Genomic DNA, 13,409 nt, shown 5'->3' on the forward strand with positions numbered 1-13,409 from the left:
CTCCTGGGTTGGTCTGTAGAAGTCATTTGTGTTACTTCACCCTCAAAGTGATGAAACTAAGTTTGGGATTTGGCTGGCTGGCTGCAGAGGAGGAGGGGAGCAGAAGAGGGAAGAGACATTTCTCTGCGAGTCTGCAGCGCGAGCCAAGAGCTCTGTGGGAAGGTCCGAGCTAATGCTCCCCACTGGCTGCCTTGGCCCCAGCTCATGCCAAGCCCTTGCAGCAGACTAGACACGAAAGAAAACACGCAGAGTCTAAATTCATTGGTATGAAGAGGATGTGCCAGAGTATTCCACAGCTCTTCTTTTTCTGCTTCTCTTCGATAGCTGTCAATTTGCATAAAAACAGGGATTATTAAGGGTTTGGTGTTTTTCTACCTTTTTAAGCGTAATTCAGGCTGCATAGGCACTCAGTCCTGCACAGCTCTGCGTTTAATGCCCAGGATGCCCTGTGTCAGACCTGAGAACCTGTTCTGAAGCTTGCTAAAGGCTGTTGAAGGATACCCCACGCCCTTAACGGGCTGTAGGTAAGACAACATACATCTAGAACTGGCTTCGTACCCATAGGAGGGGATCGGGTAGGAGAAGGAAATCCACACTGGAGCATGTGTTTGAATTCCAGTTTTCATCTAGTAGCACTGCCCACCTTTTTGTGATCCCTTGGTGGAAATTTTGGCGTTGCAGGCTTGCTGGCTTGCCTGCACCCCAAAAATTCATTGCCAGTGGTGTGTTTGGGTGTAAACATAGGATGTCTTCTGTGCTGGTGAAGTCCTCCATTCTGTGCTAGAAGTAGCGGGGGTTTGATAGGGCAACTTAATAGGTCACTTGGAGATGGATCGCTGTCTGACCCCTTCTGTGGCCATCTGTACCTTCAGCTAAGAGCAGCTTCTTGCCCAGCAGTGTCCTGCTCGCTACTGCTGAGTGTGGAGGAGAGCCTGTCTCCTCCCTGTATCTGCACCTCCCAGCCTTGCTTTACATTGCCTGGTTTCCTATCATCCTTAAAGCACAGGTTCCCAGCCCTCTTCCCCCCCATTTTGTCCCACTCTGGGAGCCCTGCTGCTGTCTACTTAATTCATCCCTTGCCCTGCCCTGCTCTGTCGCTTCTCCCAGCACTGTTGCTGCCTCTCCACATCTTGAGCGGAGGACAAATTCCCTGACCACAGCACGCCGTGGCCAAGCCATGGATGTGGGGGAGCACCAGCTACCCACCAAACCCCTCACCCACACCCTGGATCAGTCTCATATTGATAAAGCTGTGACCTGGTTGTGAACAGAAAGGTGAAATTGTGCAGGTTATTTGGTCAGCTCGACATGTGCTTTACTTGGGCATGTCAAACACAAAAGCAACACAGCATTGTCGAAGTTACAAAATGACTTTTTTTATTAACCTACCCTATCATAGAGCATGGATTTTCTTGTCAAATAATGCAAGAAGCAAGAGAAAACTGTAGTTTTATCCATGTGGAGCCTACAAATCCACAGGGCTTCTCTGTGCTGTCGAGCATGTGAGTTTTTAGAAGTGCAGCTGCCAGTAGTTTAGCTCGAATACAGTCATTCTAAGACAAGCTAGAAATAAATAAAATACTTACATTTCAAGTACAAAACCTTGCAGTTGAATTCAGTATGAGGAAATCAGTTTATTCCTTTCCATGTTACCAACTACTGTACAGGTACTTGGGCTGGCAAAGTCTGCAGATGCAGAACAGAAGAATGTTTTATGTACATGACTTAATTATGTGTTTAGTCTTCCCTTTAGGCTATCACGTGAAGCTGTTTAATGTCAGGCAGAAAGAAGATTTTTTTTATGGATGCATTTAATAAGACACAAACCCGCTACCGGCCCCCGATTTTTGCCTTATGTCTTTCCTTTCTGGTGAAAAAAAGTAAGTGCACTTTAATAATGTCTCAAAAATAATGACAGCTACCAGCTTTGAATTAGGTTATTAGCAGGTAGATGTTACTTTCAAATTATATTTAATCAAGTGCGAGCGACTTTACCAAGGCTTCTATACAGCTCTAGTTTGTGGGAGAACGTTGACCTCTCATCGGGATCCTGCCTTGGGCGGTTCGGCGGCTTGCCGGCGGCCTTCGGTACGCGGGGCTCTCCCCTGGCAGAACCAGTAGGGACTGCTGGCCTGAGTTCCTCTGAGACTGGAAGATGCTTTGCTCTGCTGCGCTCCTCTCCGAACAGGTGAAAGTCAGCCCAACGCCGATGTTGCTCTTCATGGTTCTGGAGGTGCCATCGGATGTGCCATCGAAACACCTGCCCAGGGCGATTTCCTTGGCGATCCTTGGGTCTTGGTCGGTGACGGTGTAGATGCCGTAGTTGTGTCCCAGCGGGTCGAGAGGAGCCAGCATTGTGTACTCGCTGGAGTCGTTGTTTGTAGCCATGGGGAGGTGGTTCACCAGGTACTCGTGGAGCATGCTGTTGACGCTCTCTCGGCGGCAGCTGCCTTGCGGGACCACTTTGACGAGCGTGCGGTCCACGCGGTCTTGGTCGAAGAGCATGCCGCTGCACTTGAACTCCAGGCAGGCTGCCGACACGTTCGGCTGCTCGGGGTCACGAATGCTGCGGACGTCCCTGATGCCGTAGAGCTTGCCAATGGTACGCGGGTGCGTCCCACCCATGTTACGAGACCTTACGTTCACCTCTTGGGGTCCGTTTATTTTTACTTTAATGTAGCAGGCCCTAAATTCCATGGGCTTGGGCCACCACGCCAGGTAGTCATCAGTCCAGCTCATAAGGTCATCTTCACTGAAAGGAACGGTGTTGTAGTCGTACCGGTCTCCCTCTATCCTGTAAAACCTGAAGTGAGCAGCATCATATGGAGCCTCCTCGCATTCTCTTAGGTTTTCGTAGGCATAAATAGGACCGTTGTTCTCTTCTGCAGAATTCGGGCTTGGCTTGGCCATGTTAATGCTGAATGCCGTTTTCTTAGTGCTGGAGTCCTCGTGGTCTGTTCTCCTGTAGTTGAGCTTGTTGAGGTAGGGCTGTGGGACTCCAATAGCATTAGGGTTGAGTTTGGGAGCAGAGGACACAGCTTCAAGCTCTTCACCCCCCATGCTTGCCAAGATATAAGCTGCGTAGGCCTGGGGGTTTTGCTCGTCACAGAAGGCGGGCACGCAGGCGCCGTTGGGACCAGTGACCACACTGTCAAAACGGCCCCATGCTCTGGGGTTGGAGGAGAACCCCGGTTCTGGCTCTGTGTTTATAACAGAAATCACAACCCCTTGGATCTGCTCGCTTTGCAGAAATCTCTCGCTTCTGTACGCCCGGACTTTGACGTAGCACCGTCTGGACTCTGGGACGTCCAGGTTGAAAAGCCGCCTTTCTTTGATCTCCATGTTCCCAACCAAAAAAGTTCTCTCCTCCCTTTTGCGCCGTCTGCTTTTCTCGAGGTTGAAGTCCCCTTCTTCCTCCCATAATCCTGTCTCCGGGTTCAGTGACCAAAGCTTCATTTCTTGCAGGTGCTCTGGCATCTTGACCTGAGCAGCATCCAAGTGAACTTTCACCTGCTCTGCATTAAGAGACTCGATGCCCTGTTCATCAGTGAAGTCCACGGAAAACATGCCGTACGTACGGAGCGGGAACACGTCTCCTTCCTCATCTACAAAGTTCAGGTCACTTTGTGTCACAGCAGCCGTTGAGATGTTTCTTGGGTCCAGAAATGTCACGCTGGCTTTCACTTTGCCTCTGTAGGCTTCTCCATTTTTCCTATAAAATGCATCGGGAGGGATTTCTAATTCAGCGATTGGATCATCTGCTTCCATTTCTCCCAAGGAAATCACGTTGGTTTCGGAGGATTCCAGTGTAACAGGGGCTTTCTTTCTCAGAAGCTTGATCTCATGAAACACAGCACCTCCATTTTCCTTGAAAGGCAGAACTTTCGTTGTGTTCACAAACTTCTGCAGCCGATCAACGAAAGTTAGAACCAATCTCTCCGTGTCTGCTGGGACGTGGATGGAGAAGGTCCCCTTGTAGCCGGTCATACTCACTCTCTTGTTCCCCATATAGATGTGGCCAAACCTCAGTGGCTCACCGTTATCAGCTGCCGTGGCTCTACCTCGAACTGTTATTTTGGTCTCGGTGCATTTTTTGCAGCCACATTCTGTGACGACTTTAGTGGGGAGCGTGTACCCGTCGCAGGAGATGTCTCTGGTTTCCATCTTGGACACCCCGCAGCAGTAGGCGACGTTGTCCTTACACCGGAGTCCCTTATCCAGCTTCCCAGCGCAGGTCTTCGCTGGGCACTTGCCCACGTCGTAGTAGAAGGAGTTGGTTGCTTTTTGGAAGCAGTCATGTGGAAGTCGGATGAGGTGGCTTTGGGGTTGGGAGTTGCAGGCTGCCTCTTGTCTTCCTGTTGAATAGGATTTCTTAATGAGCAGCATGAATTAATTGTACAGTCGTTGCTATGTGGTCTGAAACCCTCAGAGCTAAACATTGCTTCCAATAACAGTGAGGTTTTTGCAGCCAGAAAACAGATGTTTTGCAGGGTTTTGGTTGGCTGAATTCATCTGGCCTCCATTTCAGTGAAGCAGGTGCTCAGCTTTAACTTTAGTAACTTTAGGTCCCTGATTAAGAGCAGTGCTGTTTGCAGGAGTGTCCCAGCTCCTGCTTGCCCACCACTGCCATCCAACCCACCCTCAGCTACATGTTCTGCAGCTGCCTGGCTTTTTCGCTAGGGACAGGCTAAAATGTGTCCCAAGGTTTAAAAAAAAAAAAAAATAACTAAACAAACAGAAATATTCACACGTCAGGCAGCAAGTACAGTGAGAAATCTGCTGAAACCAGCAGATTGAGCTTGGCAGGTCACCTGCAATCCAGAGCTCCAGTTTGTAGAGAGCATCTGGTTCACAACCAGCTCACGCAAGCTTATCTGCTAACGGATGCATGAAATAAACCCCAAATATTTTTCCTGTGACTTTTCTTTCCCACATGTATCATCATTCCTGGTTTCTGCACCCCACCGCCTCCCCAGCTGCTTGGAGAGCATCACACACGCTTTCTCTTACCTATGACAGCAAGCTTGGCAGACTGGGACTTGGCCGACCCCCCGGCGCTGCTCGCCTTGCAGAAATACTCTCCAGACTGGTCTCTCTTCAGGTTCTTCAGAATCAGGTTGTTTTTATATTTGTATAAGGAGGGATCCAGCAGTGAGCCGTTGTGGTACCTGCCAGGAACAGGCAGGCAGTTAAGGGGACAGACTGACTGCCTGGCTGGAGCAGAGCGACGGCCTAATCCTGCATCCTGCTGTGTGGATTTTGACAGAGCTCTTGCCTCAGTTTCCCCATTGTAGCCTGGCTAAGTGGCATCACCTAAAAATTATTCCCCTTCCGCTGGCAGTACTGAGATGTGGCTGCCGGGCAGTTGGCAGGCAGAGCTGCCAGTTGTGCCTGCTGAGGTTTTCCAAACTCTTGTTTGTATGTTTTTCCAGTAAGTCCCTCGGCAGATGACGTGACTGCACCTGTGAGAAACGCCAGCTCTGCCCACCTCGAGGAAACCATCATTTGTAGTGATCGATTCTCAGCGTGTTTTGGTGTTTTATAGCTAAAAACCCCACCTTTATGGAGGTGGGAAGGAGATAAAAATTGAGTCTGTGGGACAGCTAAGGCTTCTGCCTGATCAAACTCGAGTTCCTTACCAGAGGTAGCGGTCGGGGGCCGGGCTCCCGAGGGCGTTGCAGCAGAGCGACACGCTCTGTCCCACTCTCCTGGCCTTGTCCTCGGGGCTCCTGAGAATGTAGGGTTTGCCTGCGGGAGGAGGAAAAGGCCATCTCGTTACTCTTCCCCTCCTAAAATCATGGTTTATTTCTGATTCCTGCATAAAGCCTCCTGCATTCCCCCCCTCTCTGGGGCTACCTGATCGCTGCAGCTGCACTTGGATCGCCAGGTTTCTTCTGTTGCTCTCAGGCACGGTGACAGTCGCTGTTGCATATTTGGCTTTCTTTATTTTAAGGGTGTTTTTGCCATCGGGACAAACCCCTGGGATCCTAAACCTGCCCCTGTTGTCAGCCGTTGTCAACAGCTTGAGTTTCTTGGCTTGCAGGTAGACCCGGGCATCGGCAGCGGGCGACCCATCCTCGAGAGAGACCTTTCCGTGCAGGGTCGCATCCTCGCACATGCAGGCGTCGCAGTCGGCGTTGACGAGGCCCATGGGGCAGGTGATGTTGCAGGCTGGAGGAGAGGCGGGCAGGTCAGAAAGCAGCGCCAAGTCCCTGTAACGCTCACTGCACGGTCTGGCGTCTGCTTTTAATTTAGATGCAATAAGGCAGATACTGCATAAAGGATAAATTGTATCCAAAACACATTTTTACTGATTATCAACAGCTGTGCATTAGAAACACAGGGACTATGTCATTTTGAACCTGACAATTAGTAGAAAGCAGCCACGTGGATATAATTACAGCTAGGAACTGTTATTTACCTTCCCCAAAGGGCTGAATTTCGGGGAAATCTGAATCCAGGTCAGCTTGTGAGCTCTTAGCTCAACCCTGGCAAAATTACAAATCCAAATGCCTTAAACTGTGTAGGTTCCTGTTACCAACTCATGCCCAAAGGTTGTGACTTCGGTCTATCTTAAAAGCTATCTCTCCTTATTCTATGGTATCCTGGCTTGGGCAGGACATAGGTTAATTGCCAAATGAGCATTACCCGACGGGTTTAACGACTGGTCTCCCAAACAGTGATTCTGAAACATTTTCATTACCTATAGTGATTAATCCTAAATAATAATCTGTCTCCTCCCAAGGCAAGGGCTCAGGTCGTTCCTTTTACAATCACAGAGCATCCCTGTACAGCAGCTACCTGATAATTTTTTTTTCTAGCTGGAAATAAGTGGAAGAAATCAGGGAAAACCTGAAACAACTGTCCTGGAGAAAACATAGACTATTTTCAGATGATTTGTTTAAAAGGGGATTATAAGAATAATATAATTAATTACAAGCCCCTTCAGCAGTGGCTATGGGGGGCTTGTAATATTCGATATTCCCAACTCTTCTCTTTCCTGGAGATTGCATGGAGGCAGCTGCCTGCAATCGCTGACTCCACCTTGAGAGCTGCTTTTATAACAAGATTAATGACACTTTTCCTATATCCCCAGGATCTTTATGGGTCCCTGATGATTCCCCATATCTGGATCCCCCCCCCCTTATCTTGGTGTTTGGCTCTAAACTCCCTGTGCTCTGCTCCCTTAGTACTCTCCAGCCCTGCTCGGGAAGGCACCAGCATCACGAAATTCTGGCAAGGGAGAGAAGGATGGTGATATGACAGCGAAGGGAGTACAACGCCTACACGGTGGTGAGATCAGGACATCATCCCCTGCCCGTAAGTGAGGTTATAGGAGCACCTGAGCAAACATGTCCAATGCAGAGCCGCCCTTCCTCAGTTGCTTCATTACAGTGCACGCCCCAAAGGTGCTCAGCTAGGCAGGATCTGGTACGCTTCTGCACACCGGTTTGGCCACACTTCCCTGAGCACTCGCTCCATTTCGACCATGGAGACAAAAACCGTTTTGAATCTTGCACCAGTGGACCTTGAATAACATCAGCGACGTGTTACTGAGACGCACATTACACGTACGGCTGCCCCAAAACGGGCAGCTGGTTTCTTAGCAACTTCTATATAGCAGCTTCTATATAGCTCAGACTATGCCCTTGGATATTACGCACCACACGGATTAAACAAACTCAAAGCATGTTCAGGGAGCTGGGAAATAAAGCACAGAAGGCGCCTGAAGGCTTCTGACTTAATTCCCTGCAGGCTACCGAATTCAGGCTGATTAAGATAAACTCGAGGGGAGCAAAGTGCACGTAGCTCGTGCTTAGTGTTGAATAACTTTGGCTTAAAGGAAATCAAACACACATTGTCATTTAAATGCTGTCTGAGGGGCAACGCTTGCCTGTATTTCAAATGTGGTTAAATAAAGAAAACCACACACACACAAAAAAAAAAGAGGGTAAAATTGTTGGTATGATCATGTTGAATGTCTTTAACCATACTTCAACATATGTTCTCTATAGGAGAAGTGGGTGTCCTGTAGCAAGCACCAGTTTTACTGTGTGCAAACAAGCCTGAGATGCTACCGAGCAGGCTGAGCATGTCAGGGGCCAGCTGAATAAAACACAAAGAGGGTTTATTGAGAGTTTAATATGCGGTTAGATTTTTAAAGGCATTTCTTTAACTGGGCTACTAGATGGTATTAATTTAAGCTGCTTTGAATGGATGAGATCCGCTCCAAGTCTGTGGTTTGGGTTTATTTTTAAATGACAATGTTCTAATAATGTTTACGAGGATGCACTTGTGACTAAAGTTTCTAAAAATGACATCTCTTGGAAATGGGGGCTGTGTGGTCTCCCACACCTCCTCTTCCACCTGATTTGTAATAAACCAGGTCGGGTTATTTACTAGAAAGGCACACAGGCACACAGGTCGAAAATGAACCCCTGGCTTACAAAAGCAGGTGGCTGGAAAAGACCATTTACATGAGAGCAGCCACGGAAGCGTCATGTCTGGTTAGGAGTGAGCGCTTGGCTTAGATGGGCGAGTTTTTAATCTGTTGGCACGTTGGCATCTCCAGTTCAGCAGCCCGAGTGGTGCACCCATAGACCTTATTAAGCATTTTGGGCGGTGCAGGAGGAGGTGGGCTTAGGGACATGGTCCCTTCCCAGGGGGCACATGGATAAGTGCCCGTCTGTACTTGCCCCAAGCAAAAATTTAACATGCAACAGATTAAAATAGGGTCTCGGTAAGATCCTAAGCTTGATTGGGATCGGCTGCTTTAATCTGCAGGGCTGGTGATGATAAGAAAGGAAGAGGGGAGTCCTGTGGAGGGAAATGGCATTATATGGCTCTGGGTACAGCAGAAAAAGCAGAAAGCAGAGGACGGGGGAGAAGCCAAGGGGCTCGAGGGCTGGCAGGGACGGGGGGAAGGACAGGGCTACCCTGCGGCACCGGCCGGCAGGAACGTACTGCGTCTGGCGTAGGTGAAGGTCGAGTCTCCCCTGCGAGAGCTGCTCCTTGTACCTGTGGGCAGAGGAGATGCGGGGTGGTTTGGGCAGGGTTTGCAGGTTCCCTAGCCAAGCACCCATCCCTCGTGGCACCGAGCCCGGCTGCTCAACCCGGCCGGATCTGGCACAGCCTCTGCTGCAGGCAAAAACTGAGTTTACAGCTCACTGCTGCCAAGGGCAGATGCTTTAGTTTCCAATTGCATTGGTCAAAACCTCAAGATTTTGCTTCATTTCTCCCTAGAGAAGCAGGAGTCACCCCCTGCTCTGTGAGCCCCAGCCTTAGCATCACCTCCTGGTGCCATCCACTTTGAGGGGAAAACAATTTTCCTGGTAGTTTTCCTAAAAATACCTCTCAGCAGGTAGAGGGGATCTCTCTCTGAGTGTCCGTGTTTTCAGTGCTTTAATTGTCCCCAGCATCTAAGACAGCTGCTGGGAGTGGGACGGGAAAGTCCCCTAATCCCTCAGCTATGGCATCAGCACATCCAGCCCTTTCAGTGCCCGCTGGAATGTAAATCCTGAGCCCTGGGCAGCAAAGCTTGAGAGGTCGGGGTATCTCCTGGGGATTAACGAGCGGGCTTTACAGGTCATTAATGCCCCACGGGCTTTAATCCTAAAGCGATGCTGCGTGTCGCAAACTGCCCCGGGCATGGGGACAGGCTGGGCGGTGGGGAGGCAGGTCTGAGCATGTGGTTGCCCATCCCTGGGCTCTCCTCGCCCTCCCAGCCCGGCGAGGGGCCGCGCGTGCCTCCCGCGGGAGTCAGGGCTGTGGTCATGCACTTGACCTTCACTTTTCCAGGAGAGGAGCCAACAGCGTGTGTCAGCGATAGCCAAAACCTTACAGGAGGTCATGGATGATTAACATTTATTCCACTGCCTAAATGTCCTCATCTACTCAAATAATATTGTTCAGTGGTAAATTAAGGCTGAAAGAAACAATACCACATGCAAACACCCCTTGGCCCGGCGAGGGAAAGCCGCCCGAGCGGGGAGGTGACTTACTCTCCAAGCTGAGCAGTACCAGCGGGCTGAAGGTTTTCTGTCTTATGTGGATCCTGCCAAGGGCTGGTTTCAGAAGCCTTTGACCTAAGGGTCAATAAATTAGAGATTAAATTAGATGAATAATAAATGAATTAGATTCAAGGGATTGGGCATTCTTAGGCTCGGTTTTGTAGCTTTGCCTTTGGGTCGTGGCTGGTCAGAGCTGCTGATGAGAGCTCCTGTGGGATGCGGTGCGTCATGCGCAGGAGATGCCAAGCGAAGGGCGGGATGGAGATGTCCCACAGCATCGCTGCAGCTCAGGTATGATGCATCTCCCTTAGCGCCCAAGAAAAGCTTTTTTGTGCTTTCTGTGTTGGAGCAGCTCAGATCAAATCATCCTTTTATAGCTGGAGATATAGAATATATCCTGCCTCTCCCTGAGCGGGGAGAAATGAGCCCGAGGTGGATGAGGTTGGACCTAACGAGGACAGTTGTGGCTATGGGACATGGACTGGTTTCTCACTTGCTGGCCGCCCACATGCCCAAGGGGAGCTGGTGGTCACAGCTGGTTCCTGGGGTGCTTGCTGGGACCAGTCCCATTTAAACTGGGGAGCTAAGCCTGAAGGTGCCCAGCACTGGCTCTCACCTGTGCCCAGCTCCTGGGGGCCCAGCAGGGCTTCTGGACACCTCCCCAGCAACAAATTTTATCTCTCTGTTCTTATCCCCAGGCTTTGCCCGTGCTCCGGGGGCTGGATGGGCTCCAGCCCTCGTCTGGAAGTTGTTTGGCCGGGCGAACGTTGCGCTGACCCAGAGCGGTGCCCGGCATCGCTGTTGGGCCCGTGTCTGCTGGCTCAGCGGCCGCCGGCGGACGTGCCTTTGTGCCGGCGTGCCCACGGGCAGGGGACGGCGCGGTGATGAGAATAGAAACGTTTAACCTTCACCTGAAATGGACGTGGCTCCCAGGAGGAGGAGGAGGATCAGTCCTTTTGCGGTGATCATCGTTGTCTCCAGAGGTGACCAGGGGCTTCTTGGAGTGTCCACAGCCGTCTCGTGCCTTCCCCAGACCTGCGGAGACAAGCCAAGGCTCACCCAGGGTCCTGCTGCCTTCAGGGAGCTTCTCCCAGGCTGAACCAGTCCAAAACACGCCGTGGGGCTGCTTATCCCCCCTGCTCATCCCAGCAGCCCCCCACTTACCCCAAGGGGGGAGCAGCAGGGGCTCTGCGTCTGCGCTCGCATCCCCTTTGCTTCTCCCCATCACATCTGAGCACAGATCTATTCTGCAGAGCGCTGCTTTGGAACGACATCCCCTTAAAGCACCTCTTAACAGCTTAAACACTTCTGCAGGGAAGCTCTCGCAGCCCACGCGGCCCCACGGGCCCCCCGGCACCCCGCTCTGCCCCCCACGTGAGCAGGAACGTCTCCGTGTCTCCATCCCTCTGCCTGCAAACTGGGTTTAGTGTGAGAACAGCATCTTATCCCAGTACATCCCAGGAGCGTGGGGAGGGGGCAGGCGCCTGAGGGCCTCTGCAAGCGGAAAACCCCGCGCACAAGCCAAGCCTTCGCTGCAGATGTGAGCACGAAGCCAAGTATTTTCCTTTTTCTGCACGCAGAGCTGAGGGACTGAGGCTTTGTGTCGCTCTTCCCCAGCTCAGCAGCTTCAGATTTGGTTTCCAGGGAGTCCCTAAGCCCTGCGGCGTCAAGATTCGGGTATTTAATTTCTGAAGGTACCCATGGAGCTGGTGTTACCGGAGTGACGCCAGCGGGAACTCCAGGTGCTTTATTTTATGCTCCCAAAATTAATGCACTTTGGGGAGGGGGAAATGTTGCCTCGACATCCCAGTGCCTCAGTTTACCCATAAAGTGAGGCTGACAAAGAGCAGCCGGCAGTGAGAACACCCCGTTATTTGTACGCGGTATTAACGATCCCCTCCGAGACCGGGGAATGTGGGACTAGGAAATACTTTGATTATGGCTCAGCAAATCCCAGTCAAGCAAGAATAACAAGCAACACATGAGCGGTGTTTTGTGGGCTTACAGCGGGGCCGTGAACTCTCGGCCAGACAATAACCAGGAAAAATTAATCCCAGCTGAAAGCCTGTTTCCCACTCGGTGGCTATTTTGGGAGCCGGCTGCGACTTGTTCGGTGCTGGGTTTGGAGTGGGGTGCATCACACTTTCCCCGGGACACGCGATACTGGGAAAGGGGGGGTTCAAGCAGCCGCATCCCAGCGGTGGGGAGGGTTGGGCATTGCCCGCATACCCCCTCGGGCATGGGGTCGGGGGAGCCCACATCAGCAAAGCACCGTCCCCCCCGAGCCCCCCACTCCAGCCATCCCCGTAACCCTGCACCAAACCCATTAGCTGGGAGGAGGCACGGAGAAGTGGGACGCAGAGAACCGCGTCCCCACCGATGTTTTCCAGCCCGCAGCCTCTGCCCATCAATTAATTTCCACCTCAATCACAGTCGCCCTTAATTACGCCGCCTTAATAACACAGCAACATTATATAACCGCTAGCTGCAACGGAGAGGAAAAACTTAAAAGGGTTGGGTTGGTTTGTTTTTTTTTCTCTTACCTACAAAACCCATAAAAACCCCAATTAAGGAGAGTCCCGTCCTCTCGCCGTGAAGCCGCCAGCCGAGCTGCGGTCCGGGGGCGAGGCGAGGGCTTGTCAGTGGCGGGTTGAGGGATTTGCAGCCGCTTGGGAAGAAGAGAGAGAAAGTTGCAGCTTACCGAGACCTCCCCTGCGCCGCTGCCGAGCCGGGCTGCGCGTGAGCCTCCCCGCAGCCGGGGCGGCGAGGGCGCTTATATAGCCCGGCGTGTAGCTTAGGGGATGGCAGCGAGCCACCGGCCGCCGGGCGAAAACAGATCGGACAGCGAGGAAACCGCAGGCTGAATAATGCCGTAACGAGGTGATGGTAAACAGAAACCCTCGGTGAAACAGCAGCCGCCGGGGCTGGCGGCGATGCCACGGCACGGCAGGGTGCTGCGGGGCAGGGCATGGTGGGGGTACCACGTCCTGGTGTGGGTACAATGTCCTGGTGTGGGTACCATGTCCCGGTGTGGGTACAATGTCCCGGTGTGGGTACAATGTCCCGGTGTGGGTACCATGTCCCGGTGTGGGTACAATGTCCTGGTGTGGGTACAATGTCCCGGTGTGGGTAGCACGTCCTGGTGTGGGTACAATGTCCCAGTGTGGGTAGCACGTCCTGGTGTGGGTACCACATCCCAGTGTGGGCACCGCATCCCGGCACGGCACCATCACTCTTAGGGGTTCACCCTGGGTCCGGATCCCAAACAGATGCTGCTGAGTGTTGACGATGGAGACACAGCGCACAGGCACGCGGTGCGGTGAGTTCCGGGGACGCTTTTTTCACCCAGTCTGGGACAAACGCGGTGCCCACCCAGTGTTGCTTGTGGGGTTCCCACAT

General features: G+C 51.9%; 1 protein-coding gene across 2 annotated transcripts; it reads right to left on the minus strand.

The window, feature by feature from the left end:
- Positions 1–1,351: 1,351 nt before the first annotated feature.
- Positions 1,352–12,779, minus strand: CILP (cartilage intermediate layer protein). 2 transcript variants are annotated; one of them, XM_068410603.1, is made up of 9 exons: positions 12,712–12,779; positions 10,922–11,045; positions 10,002–10,085; positions 8,965–9,018; positions 7,343–7,528; positions 5,857–6,171; positions 5,640–5,748; positions 5,011–5,168; positions 1,352–4,355 (listed from the first exon to the last, which is right to left on the minus strand). In XM_068410603.1, the coding sequence occupies exons 2-9, from the start codon at positions 10,977–10,979 to the stop codon at positions 2,014–2,016; spliced, it is 3,306 nt and encodes a 1,101-aa protein (XP_068266704.1). In that variant the 5' UTR covers positions 10,980–11,045; positions 12,712–12,779; the 3' UTR covers positions 1,352–2,013. The 2 variants fall into 2 exon arrangements, with proteins under 2 accessions (XP_068266704.1, XP_068266705.1); XM_068410604.1 differs by having other exon boundaries at positions 12,554–12,748.
- Positions 12,780–13,409: the final 630 nt, after the last annotated feature.

Source organism: Nyctibius grandis, chromosome 11, assembly GCF_013368605.1.
Source record: "Nyctibius grandis isolate bNycGra1 chromosome 11, bNycGra1.pri, whole genome shotgun sequence".
In the NCBI taxonomy this organism is placed as follows: Eukaryota; Metazoa; Chordata; class Aves; order Nyctibiiformes; family Nyctibiidae; genus Nyctibius; species Nyctibius grandis.